General features: G+C 41.6%; 1 protein-coding gene across 5 annotated transcripts in view; it reads left to right on the plus strand.

The window, feature by feature from the left end:
• LOC144021954 (CUB and sushi domain-containing protein 3-like) overlaps positions 1-24,836 on the plus strand; it is a 1,200,535-nt gene that overhangs the window by 214,789 nt on the left and 960,910 nt on the right. For all 5 annotated transcript variants that reach the window (XM_077526258.1, XM_077526261.1, XM_077526260.1 and 2 more), the window contains exon 5: positions 9,492-9,720. In XM_077526258.1, coding sequence (XP_077382384.1) covers positions 9,492-9,720 — 229 coding nt within the window. The remainder of the gene's footprint in view (positions 1-9,491; positions 9,721-24,836) is intronic.

Genomic DNA, 24,836 nt, shown 5'->3' on the forward strand with positions numbered 1-24,836 from the left:
CCTTCACAAATCCCATTTCCACTCTATTTAACATTTGAAATGTCTTGCTGCTTGGATGGAAGGAAGAAGGAATTAATGTAGACATAGGTATTATTGCAAAAGAGGGGGAAAAAAACTTTGTGATATAGAAAATTAAGCACAAGTTCCTCCCTACCATCAGGCTGAATAACTCTATGTAGGAGACAAGTGTTACACCGTATATCTTATCAAAGTGAAAGTGAGAGCGGATTAATCCCTCAAGAAGCATTAGATTTCTGATGGTGGGGAAGTAAATGAGCTGAGCTAAAGCAGTTCTAATCCTCAACCCAACCCCCTTTCCCCCAAAACTGGCACTGATTTTTAAAAGAGACATGTCCTTTTTGTCTTGAAATTCTTCTTCATGCTCTAATGATTTGCTCATAAATACATTTCACAGCATTCAGCGCCAATTTTATTTCCCTGAACTTTGTCAGGAAACTTTCCGTAGGAAACTGTACTCCAAATTCTGCCAAACATCCCAGTGAATACCTTTAAAGCATTATCCTATTCAAAGTATTTACAACGGGCGGCACGGTAGTCGAGTGGTTAGCACGTCCGCTTCCCAGTTCTGAGGTCTCCGGTTCGAGTCCAGGCTCGGACCTTCCTGGGTGGAGTTTGCATGTTCTCCCCGTGCCCGCGTGGGTCTTCTCCGGGTACTCCGGTCTCCTCCCACATTCCAAAGACATGCATGGCAGGTTAATTGGGCGCTCCGAATTGTCCCTAGGTGTGCGTGTGAGTGTGGATGGTTGTTCGTCTCTGTGTGCCCTGCGATTGGTTGGCAACCAGTCCAGGGTGTCCCCCGCCTACTGCCCAGAGCCAGCTGAGATAGGCGCCAGCAGCCCCCGCGACCCTTGTGAGGAATAAGCGGTCAAGAAAATGGATGGATGGATGGAAGTATTTACAACACTGTGGAAGATTGTTGAACTGCTGAAGGCGCCGACTGGCTCATGATTAACTGGAATATGGCAGGTCCTCAAAGAAACCTCTAAGAAACCTGCCGTGCTATGCCAGTACTGCAATTACTCCCAAGCACCTAATAACATTGTACAATCTAAGCCAGGGGTGGCGAGATCCGGTCCTCGAGGGCCGCAGTCCTGCAGGTTTTGGACATTTCTCTTCTTCAACACAGCTGATTCATGGTCAGCTCATCAGCAAGCTCTGCAGAAGCCTGCTAACGAGCCTGTTGATTGGAATCAGCTGCAATTCAAGTAGGGAAATCTATAAAACCTGCAGGACTCCGGCCCTTGAGGACCACAGTTTGCCACCCCTGATCTAAGCTAATACTCCAGATACATTTTATTCATGAGCGCGGCTTTATGTTTCAGTAATTGTGGTGGTAGAAATATCTACCTTTTCTTTGTACGTTAAAAGACTTTGAGCTCTATTTTCATAGACAGCATTTTCATTGTCAGCGAAGATCCAGATTTTATTTTTTTTTGTGATTGCAGGCCTCACTACACGTGTTTGCCAATCCACCTAACTGGCCTTGCCTGCTCAGGATAGGGAGTGTCGTGAGATGCACCTGGTAGAGTGACAGTTTGGTGGTCGAAAGTCCATCTAACTTGTTTGCCCAGACTACAGTTAGGCCCAAAAGTATTTGGACAGTGACACAAGTTTTGTTATTTTAGCTGTTGACAAAAACATATCTAGGATACAATCCATATATAATCAATATAGATTATTAAAGTGCACAGTCTCTGCTTTAATTTGAGAGTATTAACATCCAAATTGGAGCAGGGGTTTAGGAATTATAGCTCTTTAAAATGTAGCTCTCTCTTTTTCAGGGGACCGAATGTCATTGGACAATTGACCCAGAAGGCTGAAAAAAACAGAAAAAACATGGGCCCTTCCCTCATTAACCTGTCATCAAATACGCAGTTAAAAGGTCTGGAGTTGTGTTCTAGGTGTGGTGTTTGCACTTGGAAGCTGTTGCTGTGAACACACAACATGCTCTCAAAGGAGCTCTCAATAGGGGTGAAACAGCCCATCCTGAGGCTGACAAAAAAAAAAGAACAAAACCATCAAACAGAGAACAATGTTAAGAGTGGCCAAATCAACAGTTTTGTACTTTGTGAGAAAAACAAAATGAAGTGGTGAGATTGTGAATTCATAAAGACCTGGACATCTATCGAAGACAACAGTGGCGGATGATCACAGAATCCTTTCCATGGTGAAGAAAAACCCCTTCACAACATCCACTCACTGCGATTGGTTGGCAACCAGTCCAGGGTGTCCCCCGCCTACTGCCCAGAGTCAGCTGAGATAGGCGCCAGCAGCCCCCGCGACCCTTGTGAGGAATAAGCGGTCAAGAAAATGGATGGATGGATGGATGGATGGAACATCCACTCAAGTGAAGAACACTCTCCAAGAAGTAGGTGTATCAGTATGTAAGTCTACCATAAAGAGAAGACATCATAAGAGTAAATGCAAAGGATTCACTACAAGGCGTAAACCATTAATCAGTTTCAAAAATAGAAAGGCAAGAATTGACTTTGCCAAAAAAAAACACCTGACAAAGTCAGTCCTGCAGGTCTGGAACAGCATTCTTTGGACAGATGAGACTAAGATCAACCTGTACTAGAATGATGATAAGAAGAACGTTTGGAGAAGAATTAGAACAGCTCATGATCCAAAGCACACCACATCTTCTTTAAACATGGTGGTGTTAGTGTGATGGCATGGGCATGCATGGCTTTCAATGGCACATGGTCACTTGTGTTTTTTAATATGACAAAAGACAGAAGCAGCCCGATGAATTCGGAAGTGTATAGGGATAGAATTTCTGCTCGGATTCAGCCGAATGCAGCAAAGTTGATTAGACGGTGCTACATAGTAGAGATGGACAATGATCTAAAAAATACTGCAAAAGCAACCCAGGAGGTTTTTAAAGCAAAGAAGTGGAATATTCTTCAATGGTCGAGTTACTCACTCGATCTCTGACCAATCGAGCATGTATTCCACTTTCTCACGGCAAAACTTAAGAAAGACGTTCAAAGATACAACAACTGCAGACAGCAGTAAAGACCTAGCAAAGCATCACAAATGAGGAAACCCAGCATTTGGTGATGTCCATGGGTTCCAGACTTCATACAGTCATTTGCCTGCAAAGGATTCTCAACAAAATATTGAAAAGTACCATTTTACTGTACGTTATGTTTATTTGTCCAATTACTTTTGAGCCCCTGGAATAAGGAGCTTTTGCATGAAAATAATTACTAATTCCTACATGTTTAATCATATATTTCTGTTTAACCGCTTGAATTGAAGCTTAAAGTCTGCATTTCACTTCCATTGTAATTGTTTCCGTTTAAATCCATTGTGGTGGCACGCAGAGCCCAAAACACGACAATTGTGTCACTATCCAAATACTTTTGGGCCTAACTGTACATCGAGATGCCGACGCAGGTCAGACAGCTGGCCTTACGGGATTTTGGTGAATTTGATTGGGACGAAGGAAAACACACAACAAGCTCCGAGGGCATGCGGTGGATGTCAGACATATTTCATTCATTCATACGTGACCACCGGGCACCAAACCCTCTTATTCATCTCAATCAATTAATTGAACATGTCCGTAAGTCCGTCCGTCCGTCCATCCATCCATCCATCCATCCATCCATCCACACGAGTGTCGCGGACGCGCTGGAGCCTATCCCAGCTGTTCTTGAGCAGTAGGTGGGGTAAACCCTGCGGGTGGAGTGTGCATGTTCTCCCCGTGCCTGCGTGGGTTTTCTCTGGGTACTCTGGTTTCCTCCCAAATTCTAAAAAAAAACATTCATGGAAGGTTAATTGAACACTAAATTGTGAGTATGAATGGGATGGAAGGCATAATAATAATAATAATAATAATAATAATATTAATAATGTTAAATGGAGCATACTTACATCACATTTTTATATTGTACTACTACTACTACTACGACTACTACTACCACCATTATTATTACTATTATTATTATTATTATTAGGATTATTATTATTATTATTTATTGTAAATTTAATGTTTAATTATCCCAATGGGCGGTACATCTATGGGGAGGGTCACATGAATGATCAGGCCAAGTGTGAACTTCATGGCACAAATATGCATTTAGCCATTCGCAACTAGCGCGCCACATTTAATTAAACTGGTCATGACCCTGCTGCCCCAAGTCAACCAGTACCCCCGTGACCCTTATTATGAAAAATTGGTTCAGAAAATGGATGGATGCAGGTTTTCTCCTGAGAAACCTTGCTGTTTGGCGATGGATGGACAAAATTCCGCCCTGGATAATCTTTGTCGGCGGGAGGGAGGTTTTTGCGGACGACAAATTACATGCCCGAATCATATATCAAGTTCGCACTGAAGTGGGGCTGGCGAAAAACATCCAGCAATTACTATTCATCGTTCATTCACTGTCAGAACATCTTAAAAAGGAACGGTCATTTTCAGCAGCTGGGGCGCCAAAAAAATAAAAAATACAGTGAAATAACAGAAAAATACTTAGCATAAAAGTACTGTATATAGTTGTAATTTTAATAAGATTTTGTCCTATTTTCAGGGTGTTTTTAATGTTTAATTAGAAATGTTTTCATATTTTAAAACAATTAAATTATCTAGAAATATAGTATGTAAACATATTACGAATAATCATTCTTTCTATTACAGAAATGTGCTGTTATTAGTTGTTTTAATGACATTATTTTATTGGCAAGAGTGTATAATAATTTGTGTTTGATGTAATATAACAGTATATGATACAAAAATATTCATCTTTCAAAACCTGCCAAAAATCTTTGGAAAAACTAGATATTGGATTTAAAATTGCAACAATTTACTCTAATGGTAATTCATTTATGTAGGGCTTTTCCACCTTAAGAGGCCCTTAAACCACTTTACATTTTGACTATTCATTCACCTTCTGATGACACAGCATCAGGAGCAAGTGGGGGTTCTGGAGCTTGCACATAGATACTTTGACATGGTCACGAAGGCCAGTGATTGTAACCACAACCTCAGGGTTGCAAGACGGCCACTCTACTGCTGAGCCACTCCACCGCTGTTCTTAGTACGTTTAGATCACATGAATGAATGCATACATAGTTATTTTACATTGTAAATTACAAACATTTTTACATTTTAAAACAGTGAAATTACCCATAAAGATGGTAAATTAACTTTGTAATATGAGCAATAATGCTTAAATGTACAGCAATGTGCTGTCATGAGTTGGTTTTAATGGCATTTTCTGTAAAAAGGCTGTATATTACTTGATCTAAAGAATTCCTGGGGGGCCACCGGGCTAATAAAACACTAGAGGAATGCCCGTGGATGGATGCAGTTGTATGTGTAACCACTCCTACATAGGCACATACCTCCCTCTCTCGCTGAGTTACACGTTCACAAAGATATAGCCCTATGTTTCTTTGTTGAAATGTTACTTGGTGTCCAGTTGGCGAGTTGTTAATATCCTTGTCAAAGAGGACTTTACACTTGTTTTTTGCATTTGGAATAATGTGAAGAAGCCCTTTGAGACTTTTGTGTGATTAAGGGCTATATAAATAAACTTGATCTTGACGTGAATTGACTTGGCAATCTATCATAGATAAATAACTGTCTTTAGTTATGACGGTAGTGCTAATTTTAAGATATGTGTATTCCTTTGAGCCCTAGTATAATCGCTACACTTTACTGTAAACTTTATGCAAAACATTTAGATGGTCCAATACAAAATGTACACATCCAACTTAATTCAGAGATTCTTGCTTATGGCCTACCGGTGTAAAATTTGACCGTCAATTCGATTTATGATCGTTTGACTGTGCTCTTTGATGTATTTTTTTTTTCCCTCTACTGCAGTTAAATCTGTTGCACCTGAGTGGCACCGTTTGATTTTTAACCCTCTGAACGTAGGCGGAAGAAAGACAAGCTGCAGGTTCCATACCGAATTTGAAAAGACTTGGTGTTGCTACCAGATGCCAGAAGACACCATTTGTCAACCTTTATTTAGACAACCCGTCACAATTCGCGTGTGCCGTGTACTATTCAAAACTATCGACTCTGTTCTTGACCCCACTCAGCCTGTTTGCACAATGTTCTCCCGATATGTGCAATAAATTCCTGCACTTTTTCAGTGATAAGGTTGCTACAGCTCGGGCTCCCGTTTCAAACACCACATTTGACCTCTCTGTCAATGTCCCTCGTTTAGCAGTGTTTAATTCTTTTGAAGTTTCCTTGAGGGTTTTGGAGTATGTGGTTCATCAGATTAAGCCATTCAACTCCCTTTATCACTTTGTTCCTCTTCACTTCTCTGATCTGTATTATGGTATTTTAAGCCCTTCCACAGTTAACTACAGGTAGGCATATAATAATTAAATTTTACATTTGACACCATGGCGGTGTAATTTCTTCAGAAATATGAGTTATTTTGCTGGCTATATTTCTAACCTGGAAGTAAGCCCGGTTCGTAAAACCCCGCCTCTCCACTTGTGGCTTCCGTACCCCTATCGTCCTAGCTGTTTGCGCACTCCTCTGAGTGGCCGCGGCAAGACCGGCGAGCCCTTGCCCTACAACCGCGTCTTCTTTAAATGTGGAAATTGGATGGAAGTACAATTCTTGAATAAACATTTGAAACAATACGGCTTCTTTGCCCCAAGAAATTGTAGTTGGTGGGTGGTGGGGGGTGGGGGGAACTTGCGTGGGAGAAAAAAAAGAGAGAAAAAAAACCTTGCGTGGGACACAAACCCGGGAGCTTCTGCTTACAGGGTGAACACACTAATCACGACACCAATCGTTCATATAGGTTTTATGGCGTAAAGTTTTTACTTGTAATTTACACGAGCGTCAGCCACAGCATGTGGAACCTTTGTGGGAATTTAAAGGAATACAAGACTTGGCATGAAAAACTAACCATCTATTCTGTGAAATGGTTAAGTTCAACTCTTTCCTGAATTTTTTTTTGTCAATTTATATGGGGAAAATGATTTTATAGCACTTTTTATGAATATTTTTGCATTCAGTACAGTATTGGCCATTTTGGACAGTCAAGTGATCATCGTGTCATATTGCATGCGTAAAATATACATTGAATGACATGCCAACCAGTGATAACAAAGAGACTCACGGGGAACTATTTTGTACCACGGCGGACATAAAAGGTGGAATTTCACCCTATAGCAAAGAAGCACTTCTTCAAAAGCAGTACAGCCACGGAGGACTCACCAAAGATTTGTGTTCAGCCGAAAGCTGGATGAAATTGGCCGACTCTTTCAGCTGGTTGGCTCATAGCGAGTCGAAGTTGGGGACCGTCTTCAAGTTGTGTGTTACAGAGCCTTAAATTACCAGTCAATTCACTATTGACATTGTTAAACTCTGGAAATGGGGACGGTCCCTACCCTGGAAGTTAAGCATCCGGGCGACTTTTACTCTGCTAGGCCAAGCTATATGTTATGTGCTAACGTGCTTTAGCCCACATTAGGAGAGGCCACCCCCCCGCGGTATGACATGAAACCTGACGTGGATTTTACCCTGATCAGAATTGGCGCAGTAATTGGGATAGAAAACCGCCTTTTTCTTGCCCATTACATCAGCAAAAAACCATTGAGATGAACGAAGGTGGCTTTCGTTTACCACCACAATCACGTGACCAAGATAATGGCGTTCACCACAGTCTGTTTTTATTCTGATATTTAATAGGTTTAAAAGAAAATTCAGGGAATAAGATTACAGAGATGTAAAAAAGCCCAACAACGCCTGCACTACCGAGACAAACTGTTGAACAAGAACCCCGGCCCTCATCATGCATACTTTTTGCAAATGCACCATCGAGAGCATCCTGTCCAGCTGCATCACCGTGTGGTACGGCGCACACACCGTGTCCTGCTTCAAGGCTTTGCAGCCCATCGTGAGAGGGGCTGAGAGGATGATTGATGTCTCACTCACAACGCCCGCCTCACCTGCAAAGTCACCGGGATTGCAGTTGATTCCACCCACCCATCTCATAGTCACTTTTGCCTGTTGCCATTGGGGAGGAGACTGCATAGTCTCCAGGCTAGATTCAGCAGGTTCAAAGACAGTTTCTTCCACTAGACTGCTTGGAGGCTCAGGTCTCTCCCTCTTACCCCAATTCCCCCTGCGTCTACCCCCTCCCTCGGCCTCGTGCCACTGATTGGGACCCCATTCTTGTACCTGACCCCCTCTTCCGCCAAAGCCACCCACCAGTGCCGCGCCACAGGCACACATACTGTGATCTGGAAGCCTGCACATCTCACATTTAATTTTCCCCTGCTCATTTGCACTACCACACACTATTCACTTAAACACAAACGGGCCTAGCATCATTATTCTTACATTGATACTTTTTATACTTTACTTTGCATGCCTGCACCGTGAGTGATAGACGACAATCTCATCTGTGCTGTATGCCTTGTGTGTATATATCCACACTTGACAAAAAAAATGGATAGAGAGGAGGTCGTAAAAAATAGAGGACGATCTGAGCGACCTTGCAAGACAAGGAAGGGGTAGAAGATGTAAGATGGATATTAGATGGAGACTCTTGGCCTATCATAGGGCTGGGCAATATGACCTGAAATCAATATCATGATAAATTGGGCAGTTTTACCCCGGTAACGATAAATGCACGATGAATAGCTGGCTCGCTTTCTGATTGGCTGCACGTCACTGTCAAACGGCTGCGCGGTGGTCTGTCCTCGGGGCACACCGCAGACGGAGCGAAGTCGGGCCAAAACAATCCAACATGTTGGATATCCCCCGATTTCAAGTCGGAAGGTCCTTCCGAGCGCCGTGTATGGTGTCAACACACACGGCAGGATTATCTGTTAAGATTATCGCTTGCGTGTCGGCGCATCCTTACGATTGTCGGGAGGGGAAATTCGGGGCTAAAATCGGGCCAATTCTCCTGCCGTGTGAACCAGGCTTAACGTTAGCCGCCATTTCCTCGTGTTTCCTTTCTTGTTGACTGGATGGGTGGAGTCACGTGACTACACACGCTGAACTGTCTTAAAAGGGAATGAACATAGCCTACCAAAAATACACAGTCAAAACAGACGAAAAGACTTTTATTTTCTTTTTACCGAATTTACCGACAAGGGAAAAATGACGTCGGCTATCGTCGTAAATTCCGGTAATGATAAATTTTCGGTTAATCGCCCAGCCCTATCACATAGATGATGTGCTGAAGAAATATTATTTGACCACAGATAAAATACCAATACCATTTTCATCTAATAATTTTATACATTATACTGTAATCCACTGTCTGTACTGTCAAAATACATGAACTCATTCAAAATTGTGTCTGAGGGCATTAAATTAAAAGATTGTGGTTCCAATCATTTCTATGCTATTTTTTTCCTCCTATTTTATTCATTCATTTATTGATTTATTTGCATTTGTCAACATATATTTCTGGGTTAGAGTTCATATTTTACGACACTGTTCTTTCCTTTCTCTTCTCTTCTGTACCTGATAGCGGAGGACACATGTGGTGCAACCCTGAAGGGTTCTAGTGGCTTCATATCCAGCTTTGATTTCCCCAGCGGGGGCTCCCCTGCTGCTGGAGGACTGGGCAGCAGTGGAGAGTGCAAATGGACCATCCTAGCTGACCCAGGGGATACCATCTCGTTGGTGTTTACAGAATTTCAAATTGAAGAGAAGACTGATTATCTTGAAGTTGAAGGATCCGAATCACCAACTATCTGGTAAGCAGAGTTTAAATGTAGTTTTTTACTAGGGGCTTATCACTTGAAATATGTAAAGTTCTTAACATTTTCCTTCCCGTCAATACATATTGCAAGGGTCAATTCAAACAAGACAGGGCCATGAGCATCGTTTTGTTTGAATTTGTATCACTTCATTAATTTACAGCCTTTTAGCAGGTTGTTAAGCAATTGTGAAATCCCTGTATAAAAAAAAACCCCGTAAACGCAACATCTTATTTTATTGAATTTGTTCTTTATTATTCCCCAGCTTTCCCCACCAAGGGAAACATGCACATTGTTTACCTAATTTATCTTCCGTTTTATATGCTGCTTATTAAGCATGCAAGTGAGTTGGTGGACACTGTTTCTCTTGAAGGCTTTGAGGCTAAGTTGTTTCTGTGGCATGGTGTTGATTGTCCAAGTATAGCTCATTTTTAGAATCAAAATCAGTTGAAACCAGTGAGACGGGCATTAAAATGGGACTGATTTTTTTTGGAATACTGAACTGTTCAACTTGGTCGGCAGAAAAACAAAACAAAACAAAAAAAACCCAAAAAACAAAAAAAACAAGTAAGTAATCACACTGAGCAATTGCCCCCTGCCCATAAAATTAATTGCCCTTACTCACAGTTTTTATGTCTCTCTCTGACTGGCCATTGGACAAATAGAGTTTCCAGTATCTTAACACACATACATAATGATAATCAACAGCCTGAAAACTTCAAAGTAGGCTAGCTTACCTAATACCTAGTAATGCATGAGGTACTTTTCAGACAAATACCTAAAATCAAATTTTAAGATTATTTGTAAGTCAAGTTCAACTTCACCATTTCATTAATTCTTGATTTCGAGTTAACTAAACATTCTTTCTTAAGACTCAATAGGAAAATGTAATTCTATATTTACCAGGTACAGCAATCACATTTCAGGACACTGTGGACAAAATCGGATGAACGTGAGAAAATGTGAAAGCATGTGCAAATGTGAAAAGCTGTGATTGCCGTGGATGCCGAGCCAAATTTTTAAAGTGCCCCAAAAAAAAAAAAATGGCCACATCAGTCCCAATGTAGATAAGAAACCTAGTTGGCTGTAGTAAAACACTGTAAATACTGCAAAACATGTCAGTACATAATAGGGAGTAATATAACTTGTTTGTGGTCTTATGCGAGACGTGAAGCATACGTATTTCCCGGCATCTCAAAGTTTTGTCATGTTCTGCTGTGCAGGTTTTGACGTATTCATATTTTGTCCGAATTCTTTTGGCAAAGTTGCATGGCAAGTAGGGATGTAACGATATCCATACATCACGATACGATATGAAGGTCACAATACGATAATTATCACAATATTGGGGGGGTTGGCGATATTTAAATAAGATCACAATCTTGTAAAAAAGAAAAGAGCTCATACTAAAAAAAACCCCACAATATTGTTTTTTTTTTTAGATAACAGCAATGCATATAAACCACAACTACTACAATCACAAATCTACAATATTGAGGCACTTGCTAATGCAAGCACACATTGATCGCTTCACAAGCAAATGGAAAACAACGTGACTTTTGAAACAGATGTGTTCCTTTTAAATATTGTGAACATGACGACAACGATATTGTGGAAGATTTAATATCACGATATTGCCCTTATCGTGACATCCTAATGGCAAGTGACAGTTTTCAGGCCCAGCGAGTTCTACAGTACTAATAGTGTCCATATTTCATGCATAGAACGCCTTGGCAAAATATGAATAACATGTCAAACCTTAGGGCTGTAACAATACTTCTGAATCCGACTAGGACCCAACCATGGCAAAAAAATGGCAGTTCGCTTCTCACCCCCGCACATGGGTGATTTAAAACAAACTAGGGATGTTCGATACCACTTTTTTTTAGACCGATACCGATACTCAGACCCTCAGTACTCACCGATACTGATACCAACTGCCGATACCAGTAGTACATTTTGACAAATAAAAAGAAATCACTCAAAGATATTTTTAAACAAATATATTTCCTTTAATTTTGAGAAAAAAAACCCCAGCACAGTCACTCTTCAATAGTCTTAACGCTCAAAATAAAACACAAAAATGCTCTTTTAGTTTAAGATTCACAATTTTGAAGTATTTCCAAACCAGTGAAGTTTTGGTGAAAAACTGCTGCAAGCTAGCGCCAGTTACAGGCAAGGAGGACTCACTTAACGTCTTCCCCCTCTGCCATCGGTCGCTTGTACTCATCTGCGTCACGAGTACTCGAGTACTTGAAAAAAGGCTGGTATCGGCCCGATACCGATACCTGGTATCGGTACTCGCCCATCCCTAAAACAAACACTAGATGATGTGTACTGTGTGGCTATATCGCGTTCTGAGACTCTTCATAAAATATCATGGACTGTCTCACTTACTTTAATCCAGAATAAGATGGAGTGTTAGTCAAAGGTTGCTGCAGATAGAGGACATTGTCGAGGATAGACATCGAAGGTGGATAACTGAAAGGTGGGGCTCGCTTCCCACATTCAATTCATTTTCAATTTTCATTTTCATTTTCAATGCATTTTCATTGGCTATAATTTGCAACATGGCCAAGTCGTGCAACTGCGATTCATATTTTGAATCAAAACCATACAAACATACATTCAGCCACTTGTGAGATCTTTCAGCAGAAACCTGCACATGAGCGACTGCTGAGTGGAATTCCACTCAGCAGTCGCTAAGTGTGGTGGCCCTTAAACAGAATGTGAGAAACATGAGGGACACCATCCGAGCTAGGGATGTAACGATATCCAAACATCATGTATGATAAATATCACGTTACGACCCTGACGGCAGGATAATTATCATAATATTGTTGTGAGGTTTTTGTACATAAAACAGATTTGACAAAGGAAATACCAACTGCTAGCTTATGACGGCACAAACGACCACGTACGTGTTTCTTTGATTGCTTTGTGGCTTCGTTTTTTTTCTGTTGGTGAAGAGGCTAGGTGTCAGGTTAGGTGCCGCCTCCTCTCCCACACGATGTCTGCCACTCTCCCTGCGTGGAGCTTTGTTTTGTTCCGTTGGTGACGTGGCTGGTTCTTGCCTCCTCTCCCACATGAAGATAGCAGCCAGTTGACTTGTGCACACTCCCTGCACGTCGATTGGGGCTGCTATGGAGGACACCGTAAGCACTGTGGTGGGTCCTTCTTGCCCGAAGAGGGCCGAACTGACTGCTGTCTTGACAGTCGCGCAGGAGCTCCCGCTGCTGCAGTGGTCCGTCCGCCTGTAATCTCGAATGCGGCTGATGTTGCGCCTCAGCAGGACGCAGCGGTTAGCCAGGGGCAGTCATCGTCGGTGGTGACTTTTGAGCCATGGACCGGAGTGCAACTTCGTTGGTTGTCTCGTGAGATGGCGCTTCTACTGGCGATCACATTCTCTAGGTGGATGAAGGCGCTCCACGACCTGTCTGTTAGCCCCGCGTGCCTTCGTTGCCATCCCGTCTGGGCAGGGGTCACATTGTGGCCAAATGTCACTTTTTTCCCCAAGGTTTTGTCTGGCTCTCAAGCTGACCCCACTAGTCGTCTCACTCATTTTTGCTCCTCCATCGATGGACAGGGATGTCACTCCATGTCTTTGTTGTCCTGTGTGGGCGCTCCGCTCTTACTTGGATGCTATGGTGTTTCCATAAATCCACCCAACTCTTTGTGTCTTACAATGGTCTGGCGAGTGGTGCTGCTATTTCCAAGCAACGCCTCTCTCAGTGGATCGGGGATGTAATGCGGAAGTCGTTTCAGGTCTCTGGTCGTCCCCCTCTTCCTGATATACGCATCCTACCAGGAGTGTTTCCACGTCATGGTCAGTGCTGAAAGACGTGCTTTTGAAGGACGTCTGTGCGGCTGCTTCCTGGTCGTCGCCTTGCACGTTCTCCAGATTCTACACCTTGGCTGTTACCTCTCCTGATCCTCTGGCTGAGGTTCTCAGTCCTTCAGAGGCCCCTCTGGGAGGTTCTTTGGACCGTAACAAAGGGCATGCCCTTGGAGGACGTCTGTGCGACTGCTTCCTGGTCGTCGCCTTACACGTTCTCCAGATTCTACACCTTGATGTCACCTCTCCTCATCCACTGGATGTGGTTCTCGGCCCTTCGGCGGTTTCACTTGTGGGGTTTGGTTTCCAGGGTACTCGTGGTATCGCTGGTATTCAGCGTTCCGTGTGCTTATAGCACCTCCACCTGGCGGTCGGGAGGGACGAAATAGAACAACAGTTACGAATGTAACTATGGTTTTATGAGTCCCGAACGACCACCAGCGTTGCTTATCACTCAGAGCCCTCGTGTTTTTTTGTGCGAGAAGGTTCTGAGAGACCGTGTTCCTGTTCCCTTCCCCTCTTATACACGGGGATGGCACAACCGGAACTATGGACTACATGTCCTTTTATGTATGCTTTCCCGAGTGACGCATGCATGTGGGGGATGGCCGTGCTGTTTCAGCACCGCCACCTGGCAATAGTTCGGGACTGTTTTTTTTTTTTGGATCAAAATAATAAAGGACCTATTTACAGAATACGTTGTTTTATAATCCATCCATCCATCCATCCATCCATCCATCCATCCATCCATCCATCCATCCATCCACCACTTATCCGAGGTCGGGTCACGGGGGCAGCAACTTTAGGAGGGAAGTCCAGACTCCCCCTCCCCAGCCACTTCAACCAGCTCCTCGGGCTGGATCCCAAGGCATTCCCAGGCCACCCGAGAGACATAGTCGCTCAGGCGTGTACTGAGTCGTCCCAGGGGCCTCCCACCGGTGGGACATGCCTGGAACACCTCTCCAGGGAGGCATCTCGACCTCAACTGGCTCCTCTCAACGTGGAGGAGCAGCGGCTCTACTCCGAGTCCCTCCCGGATGACCCAGTTTCTCACTCCATCTCTAAGGGAGAGCCCGGACACCTTGCGGCAGAAACTCATTTTGGCCGCTTGTATCCGGGATCTTGTTCTTTCGGTCACGGCCCACAACTCATGACCATAGGTGAGAGTTGGAATGTAGATCGACCAATAAATCGAGAGCATTGCCTTTTGACTCAAAAACAAAACCTTGCGTCGACGAAGCTCAAGCTCTGCCTGTACCCTGTGGTGTCGGGGAGGGGGAAATGGGCGGATAATAAGGAATTATATCTGGGTTGTGTTCGTATCCGGAAAAAAAAAAATCATTATCCGTACCGGATGCTCGTGTTGTACGAATATCCGGCTCATCCCTAGTATTTAACAAGAAGGTGCACTGTATTACAGGGAGCATGCATGCTAAAACGTATGGTAGCATGCACATCTAACATATGTTAAAAACTCCTTATTGAATTTTGGAGGTTGATAAATGACAGCACAGCACAGTGACAGTTTGGCTGACTTCAAAGAAGGTGGCTTCAAAGCTGTTGATCTATGTGATAAATAGACATCATTTACGTTTAAATTTGCTTTTAATAATAGTCACCGTTGCTCTACCCTGGCCGAAGTCCTCGGAGCGTCGAATTAAGCACAGACAGGAGGTATAATAATTGAATCATAGCGTTGGACTCACCGGCAACAGTCCAGGTCGCCGTCAGGTAGAGAAATTCCAAGTTGTTGGACAGTTGTTGGACAGGAAAAACTCCCTGAAAATAAATATGTTGTTTGTCAGTGACCGCGCATTTAACAGTGTGATACTTGTGGGAGCTGCAGAGGTGCATGGCTCTTCCGTCTGGTGGTCTCGAGGAAATAAGCTCCTACAAGCTGGAGGTCAGCACCGCGTCCAAAACGCGAAGGGCAGCCCGGCCAAAGCTTTTCAGGTGAGCTGATGATCGGTAACAGCCAGGAGTCAACAGGGTCCAGGATACGCCATAACGGAGTACATTCATGCGTTCGGGAACGAGCAGGGGGCGAAGCTTGTTCCAGCGCCCGTTTTAGCTTAACCAGCTGGCCGCCGCATTTACCCCGGGCAGTCGCTTTCGCCGTGGAGGAAGCATGTGAACGCGGAAGAGGTTGTCCGATATAGCAGGTAGGATTTACTTTTATATACGATACTGTGCAAAAAGCCGGAGGGTTTCATTCACGTGGGAGGACATCGTGAGAGAAAAACTAACTGGTGTTCATTGTTTACGTTTTTATATCCCGTCCCCCGTAAAGAGATTTCCGGTTGCCCTTACGAATAATGACTACCGCCGCCAATGGTATGGAGGGGAATAACTTCTTGTGCATGCGCTGAAGGTACGTAATAGTCGGGTCGTTGCGGTTTGTATTTACGTCATTTTTCTAACCGATGTGCCGATGTCTGGGCCGACGCCACAAGGGGTAGGAGTCTGTCACATTTGGCCGATGTCAGATTGGTGTATCTATGCCTTTATGTATTTATTTTAACGTCACTCACCTGATCGAATTTAATTATGAGTGTATACTGTGGGGGTGGCAGCACACGGTGTAAAACCGTATATGTCTACTTAATAAACTGGCTTAAAGGTACACTCAGTATTATACAGTGGCATCTAGTGGTGAAATAAAGTCATTCATTTAAAAAAAACAAATGTTTGTGTTAGTAGTAAGTAAAAAGATATGTTGTATCGCATAAACATACTTTTTTAAAATATAACGGTAAGTATATAAATCACTAATTATTTTACATGACCGCGCCTCACCTGCTAGTGTCCACCATGTTTCGCCGCCATCTTTCTGCTACGGGTGCCGTCAACGACAAATTTCAGCGCTCCATTTCTTAACGCGTTTTGGAACGCCTTTGCAGACGCACTTCCGGTTTGTATGGCAACCGCATGTACACGAAGAAGAAGAGTTTCCGGTCCCCGAAGAGAGCATTATCAAGCATCACAATTGCTTTGGGAATTTATTTTATTTCAGCGCGACAAAACAAGAGTTTATATTGTAGCCGCATTTGCCAGATGGAGAGAAATGAGGAACAGACTAGGTTTGGGACATGCCGGTGCCTTCGACTGCTTTCTACTTGACCGGTAAGTAAGAGTACATTTGTGTTTACGTTTTGAGAGCGAGAGAAAAAGTATACACCGTACTAATTAATACGATGTTCGTACCTTTGTTTTACGATCACTGTAGCTGTTGATTAGCAACTCCGCACCACTCGAACGATTTCGTTATGTAGCTACTTGCTTTGAAAAAAAAAAAAAAAAAGATTCCCGCTGGCACGTTATATTTAGAGTAAATGCGCAAGTTATTGTGTAATGTAATGTAACTGTGATTTCGGAGGTATATTTGCCCATAACTTCAATGGAGAATCTAAAGCATACTTTATTAGTGGAGGAGTTGAAAATTATTATTTTCGTTGTGGTTGGTGAAAATAGTGTTCTCTAAATAAATTTTCGGCAGGGAATAACTTTCTGGACTTAAATGCTGGCTGTACCGTAAGCACTGCTAGAGTCTGAACTCTCTCACTCAAGTGTGTACTGGTCCATTGTGTAATTGGGTGCACAAGAATTTACAGGCTGCTACGTTTTCCACGGAAACTCGTCAAGCAAGCAGCCTTTGCATATTCTATGCAGTCAAGTTACTTTTATCTAGCTAATACAATGTTTTGGGCCCAAAAACTAAAGATCTTACCTCTATTTTGGGGGCTTTGTTGGAAAGTTGGTGACATATAGTAGTATCATCAATTATTTTATTTTATTTTATAATTTTGTTTTTGTTTGTGTCACACTAGATCAACAGCCAAACTTGAGGGCTTCCAGAACCATATTCTGATGTATACAAGCATTCATGCACCGTTTAAATACATCACCGACCTGCAAGAAAAAAAAATATCAAGGGGAGAGTCAGCAGCCAAATTGGAATGCCCCGAATGAGGACACTTGAATGGAGGACCCCAGAAGGCTTCGGTGTTGTACCACCAGTATCTCCACCTACCATACCTGAGCTGCAACAAACTGAAGTCAGCCGACGTCTTGGTATGTCATTTACATATGGACGGCATTGCACACTACATTAACTTTTTGTGTGAAGCAATACGGAATGGTCACATGTACAAGCACCACTTGTTTTACACAGGACCTGCTGACCAGGTGTCTGAAGCCATGGAGTGACTCCTCCCTCACTTTCCTCAGCAAGCCTTTGAAGAATATGATATCATCGTTGGTGGGAACATGCCCTCACTCCATAACATGTACTTGTGCAGTCAAGGAGCATGTAAAACCTAATAAAACCAGCAAACATTGAAGTGACTTCATTTTTACTGCAGTCTGTTCACACAATCAATGGACAAGCCTTCCTTAATTTTTCCCCAATAACATCATAGAGTAGGCGAAAAGTAGTGTTACAGATCATACTATGTGTTCGGGAGAGTTTGAGGAATGTTGCAATGTTAATGGGGGACAATGTCAGCACACACACACACACACAAAAAAAAAACATCATGGTATTGAGTTAATCAGATATTTTAGCTGTGTACAACACATACCTGCTCTGTAACACTACTTTTGGCCCAAACCTGTATGTCTATTTTCCATTCTTTGAAATGCACAGCGTATTGGTAAATTTCTGGAACAACTGCAATTCATGTAGCTCATTATATTCTAACCATTTTTTTTTTTTTTTAGTTAATATGTTCATTTCATGTAGACTTTTATTTTACTTTATTTTATTTATTCATTTTCATGTACTGTACCTTACATTCATTGGCCAATGAAGAATTCCTTGTCATTGCAAGCATTTATAATAATTCTCCAGGCTTTTGATGTTTTACATTTCTGGTCATGTAAAATAGTGTTAGGTTAGGTGTCGAATGAACACTGCATGTTGACGCCAAAGGAAATAGTATTTTTTAGTTATTCAAAATGTACAAATTAACACACAACAACAATATACAAGTTATACAAACTACAACAACAAGTGTCAGACATGGACTAATTATATGCCAGGTAAAAAAACCTTTGTATTGTCCTCGAGGATATGGGAAAGTGTCACTTATTTGCCACAAGTCACCAAGGTGCTGCAGTCTAGGATCCAGGTACAGGAATCATGGTGGTGCTGATGTGTCAGCAATGTGTCAAAAAGTATTTCTTGGTGTCAGTCTGGACTTGGATATCTTCATGTTCCTCCATGGTCATTTCCTGTACGAGTCTCTGCAAGAAGGTAACAATTGTATGTCAGATGAGGTACCAAACAATGAACTGAAAGTCACTGAGCCAATGAAGTACATTATTACATGAGCAAGACTATTTGTGAAAGCCATGTAAATTCCTGCACATCGAAGTACAAGGAAGCTGTTGTATCTTCAATCAAAACTAATTAAGTTGCTTAGTGATATTTATTAGGTAAAATTGTTCAATATGGTGACAAATCGATATCTGAGTAAAGGGTTTCAAACGTTTTTGTAAGCAGCACTTTTCTGAGTGGTTAGTAGCAACAAGACACGGGGGGATTTACGAGTCTGAGTTGCAGATATGTAGTTCAGTTAACACCATTATTTTTGTACGATATACTAAACATATCAGCAAACGATGTAATCTAAATACCACATATTACAAGCAAAGGTATGTTTTGAGCCATTCACATGCATGCTCGAATGGAATTATTTTTCCATGATGACATAATTGTACGTTACGAGACACCGCGTTCTCTTCCGCGTTCTCTTCCTCGTCGTCTCCCTCGCCCCCTCCTCGCCCTCTTTGAGATGGTCCACATGTCTATAAAACATATAACATAACTGTGTGTTCTCTGTTGCATGGTTTAGTTGCACTAACAAATATGAACATAGATAGCCATTATCATTAGCTGACGTACAGTATTTCCTAACAATGCCGACAAAAATATTAATTCTGAAATTAAATGACTAAATCACAAATATTAGGGATCTGTACAGTATGTCTAACAAATGCAATTCACTTACGTCATCACTCGAGGGAATACCAGAAGTTGTTTGCGTTCTGTTCCGGTGGTAGGCTGTTGAAGTAGGGTCTCTCTGGGACGCCGTAGTTTGTGTGCTTAAAATCATTGCATTATCTTGTTTGACCGATAGATGGCGGTCGTGAGCTACGCACTGCGGCTTTAAAGGCCATGTGTGGCCACTGCGGCTCAGTAAATTTGGAATTCAACAAGATCGCTATGTTCTCTTCCAGCCCTCATTTGACCAAATCAGTTTTTCATTCACATACCTTTTAATATCCCTAACAAAGCCATGTTAGAATCTTATGTAGTAATTGTTAATGAGCCATGTCGAATAGATGATATGAACCATAATGAAACTTGGACAAAACCAAGCACTAAAAGCATAGCACATTTATGCCAAGAAGTTATCTCCACAAAGCCATATTTTATGTCTCTTAACGGGGGAAAAAATGAACAGCCAGACTGCAAGGACTGCTGATGGAACGGTAGCACATTTTCTGAGAACCTTTTTTTCTCCAAATGGAACTTTTCATCTTTTGTCACTCAATATGCACTGAAGGAAATACTCACTTATCTTTTTCCGGAAACTGGGCCCACTATTTCTCAAGTAATTTATTTCTTTTCATGACAGCTTTGCTGATGACTGGCAAGTTTAGTGAAGGAGCCTTTTTTTTTTTTACTACCATTAGGCTTATAATCATAAACAATGAAACACAATATCCATCCATCCATTTTCTTTACCGCTTATTCCTGACAATGGTCGCGGGGGGTGCTGGAGCCTATCTCAGCTGGCTTTTGGGCAGTAGGCGGTGCACACCCTGAACTGGTTGCCAGCCAACCGCAGGGCACACAGAGACCAACAACCATCCACACACACAAGCACACTTAGGGACAATTCGGAGCTCCCAATTAACCTGCCATGCATGTCTTTGGAATGTGGGAGGAGACCGGAGAACCCGTACAAGACCCACGGGGAGAACATGCAAACTCCACCCAGGAAGGCCGGAGCCTGGACTCGAACCCGAGTCCTCAGTACTGGGAAGCGGACGTGCTAACTAGTCAACCACCATGCCCACACATCAATATAAGAACCTGAATCTGTGTATCATTCCTTCAGTAATTTTCCAAACAGGAGGTAAAAAAAAAAAAAAAAAAAAAACTTGTCTCGCGAGCAGATATGTATACGTACAGATTAGACATATACAGCTCGTACATTCTTATATAGGGCCGGGTGTGGGAATGGTGGTTGGCTGGGTGCTAATTATTTTTTAACAAGTGGACAGTATGTGCTGCCTTGAAGACCCCATTTTTCTTTTAGCGCTTATCCAGTAACATATACAGATCAGTGCATGGCTACGAGTCAGTAAAAAAAAAAAAAAAAATCGCTTCCGGGTTACGCAACTTGTGTCAAGTGCAACGGAAAACCAGTCGTTCTCTGTTCACTTTATTTTTGTTTTTGGAACGAATATTCAGAAAACAAGTCCTTTTTTTTTGTTTTTGTACTTCCCGTTTTGTTTGGAAAAACGACTGAACGAATGATACACGGATTCCTGACAATTAGATTTTTTTGTTCAATTCAACTGATTCCATGTGGTCTTGACTGGGAACTATTAATGGCTTATTCAAAAGAAGAAACAATATTAGCATCTTCCTCAGGTCATAAATATGGTAATTTGCCTTGCTTCAACATAATTTAACGTTTAACTTGTTTTGTAGTCGTGTTTTTTTTTTTTTTTATTTTATTTTTTTACTTGAGGCAGAGCAGCTATTACCGTATTTTCACGACTATAAGGCGCACCTAAAAGCCTTCAATTTTCTCAAAAGCTGACCCTGCGCCTTATAATCCAGTGCGCCTTATATAAGGATCAATATTGAGCAGCCACAGGTCTCGCTGTCAAGACGCTATCGGTGACCCTGCACGATCGGTGATGCGCATGCACAAAAGATCCCGCCATCTTGGATCGCTAGCTAATACTAATACTTCAGAGAAAATAAAAAAAACAGCTGTTTATTCATTTTGGAAGTGAATGGAGTTGTCAGAAAGCTGGATTGTAATCTATTAATAAAGTTTGACTGACCTATCTGACTGTTTTGTTGACATTCCCTTTAGCGCAGCACCATCTAATGCATGCATAACGTAACCCCAGCCTCTACTGTAGCACCTTATATATGGAAAAAGTTTGAAAATATGTCATTCATTAAAGGTGCGCCTTATAATGTGGTGCGCCTTATATATGGAAAAAGTTTTGAAATATGCCATTCATTGAAGGTGCGCCTTATAATGAGGTGCGCCTTATATTGCGGAATATACGGCAATTAAACCCTCACATTGTAACATAAAATGCATTTCATTCCTGCTAACCAGATATCTCATGATTGTTTTAAAAAAATAAGTAAATAAAAATGAAAAGTGAAAAAAAATCTTTTTCCATCTTGTGCCATATGCCTGTTTATTATGTACGGTATGTGTCTAAGAGAAAAGGGTTGGAAACTTGCAGATGTTTATTCATTTATTTGCATGAATAACATTGTAGTTGAACCTGTCTAAGGGATCATAAATCATTTTTTTTTTCATGTCAATCCCAGCTCAGGTTATACTTTTTGATAACACATTTAATTAGATTTTTCCCATGATTTTTTTTTTTTTTTTTGCATTCACGCCACACTCCCTTGAACATAATTACAACTTTTCAAAGCACAAAACTTTTTTTACTATCACTTTCATACAGCAAACATGCCAAATCACATTTTACACAAGGAGGCAATTAACTTTGCTTCATTCATTCATTTGACTGCAGCTTTTGTTCATTCTGACCATCAATTTGTATTATGAATTGCATTTTTATACTGAGGTAGGATAGGAAAAGTTTTCTGGATCCTATCCCAGCAGACAAAGTCAGAACGGCGGTACACCCTGCACTGATGGACTGTCAATCACAGGGTTGAGACCACCGTTCACAGTCACATCCACACCATTGGGCAATTTGAGTATTTTGAGAATTGGACTACACAGATAAAACGCAGGACATTTTGAATCATAAAAATAATTTCAGCAAAATCCCACATTTAACAGATAGATACTTCAAATGTGGCCCTTATAATGTGTTAGTACACAGCATTGCAGAGGTGCCTCTGCTGTGTATATCACAAAAAGATGCTAATAAGTCATTCAGTCATTTGGCTCACCCAGCAATGTGACTTTTTAGTGCTTAGTGACTGAGCAACCATCAATTTGGTGCCCCTAGAATTTTAGTAATGATCTGCTGTGCATTTCTTTGTGGATTTTACCAAGTACAAACAAAAGCTCTCCAGTCACATTCCATGTAGGCACATCTCAGATCTGCCCATCCATTCTCTGTACTGTTTATCGTCTCTAGGGTCGCTGGGGTGCTAATGGCAGGGCAGATACAAACAAAAAACATTCACACTCACATTCACACCTACGGACAATGTGTGTTTAATTTAACCTAAAATCTCTAGCCATACATCGTTTTTAAATGACGAGTTTTAAAGCATCTGTACTGACAAATAAGTAATGAGATAATGTGAATAAAGCGTTATATATTATGAATAATGTACCAAGTTCATTTTTAAAACAAAATTAGAAAGATGATAAACAGTGAAAATTCCTAAAACATTTTATACTACAACAAATGTAGAACAGATACACGAACAACATGCACACACAAGCACATACACAGTGAACTACTACAATTATACCCCTCAAGAATAAAAATTGCATCTTAAAATGACAAAATATGACATACATATGGCATTAACGTCATTGCTACTTGCAAATGTGAATGATTAAAAGCTGACACTTCTGATTGGTGATTTGGACCACTGGCTGCATGGCTAGTTCGTAGCGGCTAAACGGCTAATGTTTACATGGGTAGGCTGTGCAAACTCTGTTCGTATTTTCATGCTTTCCACATCATTGCTTGGATGGTATTTGTTCAAATGATTTAACAGGATTGTAGTCTTGCCTGATTTTGATGATATAGCCTACCTTGCACAACAGCCAGCTTCATTGACTCCAATGGGCGGGGTGGGGTGGGGGGTGGTGTTGGGGGTCAGAGTGCTCGTATCAACCCAGCGATTTTGGATCTAATCTATGCCATTGTGACCGTGTCGAAGTATCCTTGAGCCAGATACTGAACCCCCAGTTGCTCCCGATGCTGCGCCATCAGTAGGCGAGTACAAGTAGTAGAATGTAAATCACTTTGAGGGCCTTATAAAGTGGAAAACGCTATGTAAATGAAGTACCATTTACCATTTCGCTTTGAAAATGCAGGTATGGGTGCAGGATACAGGAATGGTACTCCTCCCGTCAAAATAGCTTCAACTTCAGAAAATAACGTCATGAGTCATGGATGCCCATCAAATGCGCGTTTAGCTGCACATGCACTCATTGTTTATTAGCTTATTATTATTACTTTCTATTTACTTCAATTTGCAAACCAAAGTAGAGGTGAAAAAGGTCAACTCTAATTGGTTGCTGTCACGCACTTTTCCCGTGTGTCAGATTGAGTAAATATGCTCACAGATCACAGCTGGTCACCAGAATATCATGATTCTCGATCTTAACCCAGCCCAAATATATTGCCTTTTGGAATGTAATTTACGGGATCAATCAATCTTTATTTGGAGAACACTTTTCATACAAACAGTTTAAAAACAGAGCCCACTGTCCTCCACAATACTGACCCCCCCCCCCCAAAAAAAAATCATAAACAGACATTCAAAACAAGTCAAAACAAATGATCCAAGGCGCCAAAGGCTCAGCACAGGGCAACCTAGCAATGAAAATGCGATCTCAGGGAACCATCTTCGCCAGGTGAGGGCCGAAAGCTGCGTCCGCAGACCCAACCCCAGCTTCCAGTGTTCCGCAGAGGGAGCCCTCTGCGGCGGCAACACTGTAAAAGTAAAATTACCAGACTATAATAAGTTTTTAAGAACATAAGATCGAGTGAAAACTATAAAAAGAAAATACCAAAAGAATAAAAAGAAGAGAGGAATAATATAAAATGCTTAAAGTTAAAAACATTAATAAAAATAAAAAATAAAAAAAAAAAATAAAAAAAATAATAATAATAATAATAATAATAATAATAACAAAGAAAAGACAGGTAAGATTTAGTTTGGCATAAAATAAAAGCTAAGATAAATAAAATAAAATGCATAAAATACATTTTTGGGAAAAGCTACATTAAAAAGGTATGTCTTGAGCCTGTTCTTAAAACAAGAACATTCTCTGCAGCCCTGAGG

This window comes from Festucalex cinctus, chromosome 7 (genome assembly GCF_051991245.1).
Source record: "Festucalex cinctus isolate MCC-2025b chromosome 7, RoL_Fcin_1.0, whole genome shotgun sequence".
In the NCBI taxonomy this organism is placed as follows: domain Eukaryota; kingdom Metazoa; phylum Chordata; class Actinopteri; order Syngnathiformes; family Syngnathidae; genus Festucalex; species Festucalex cinctus.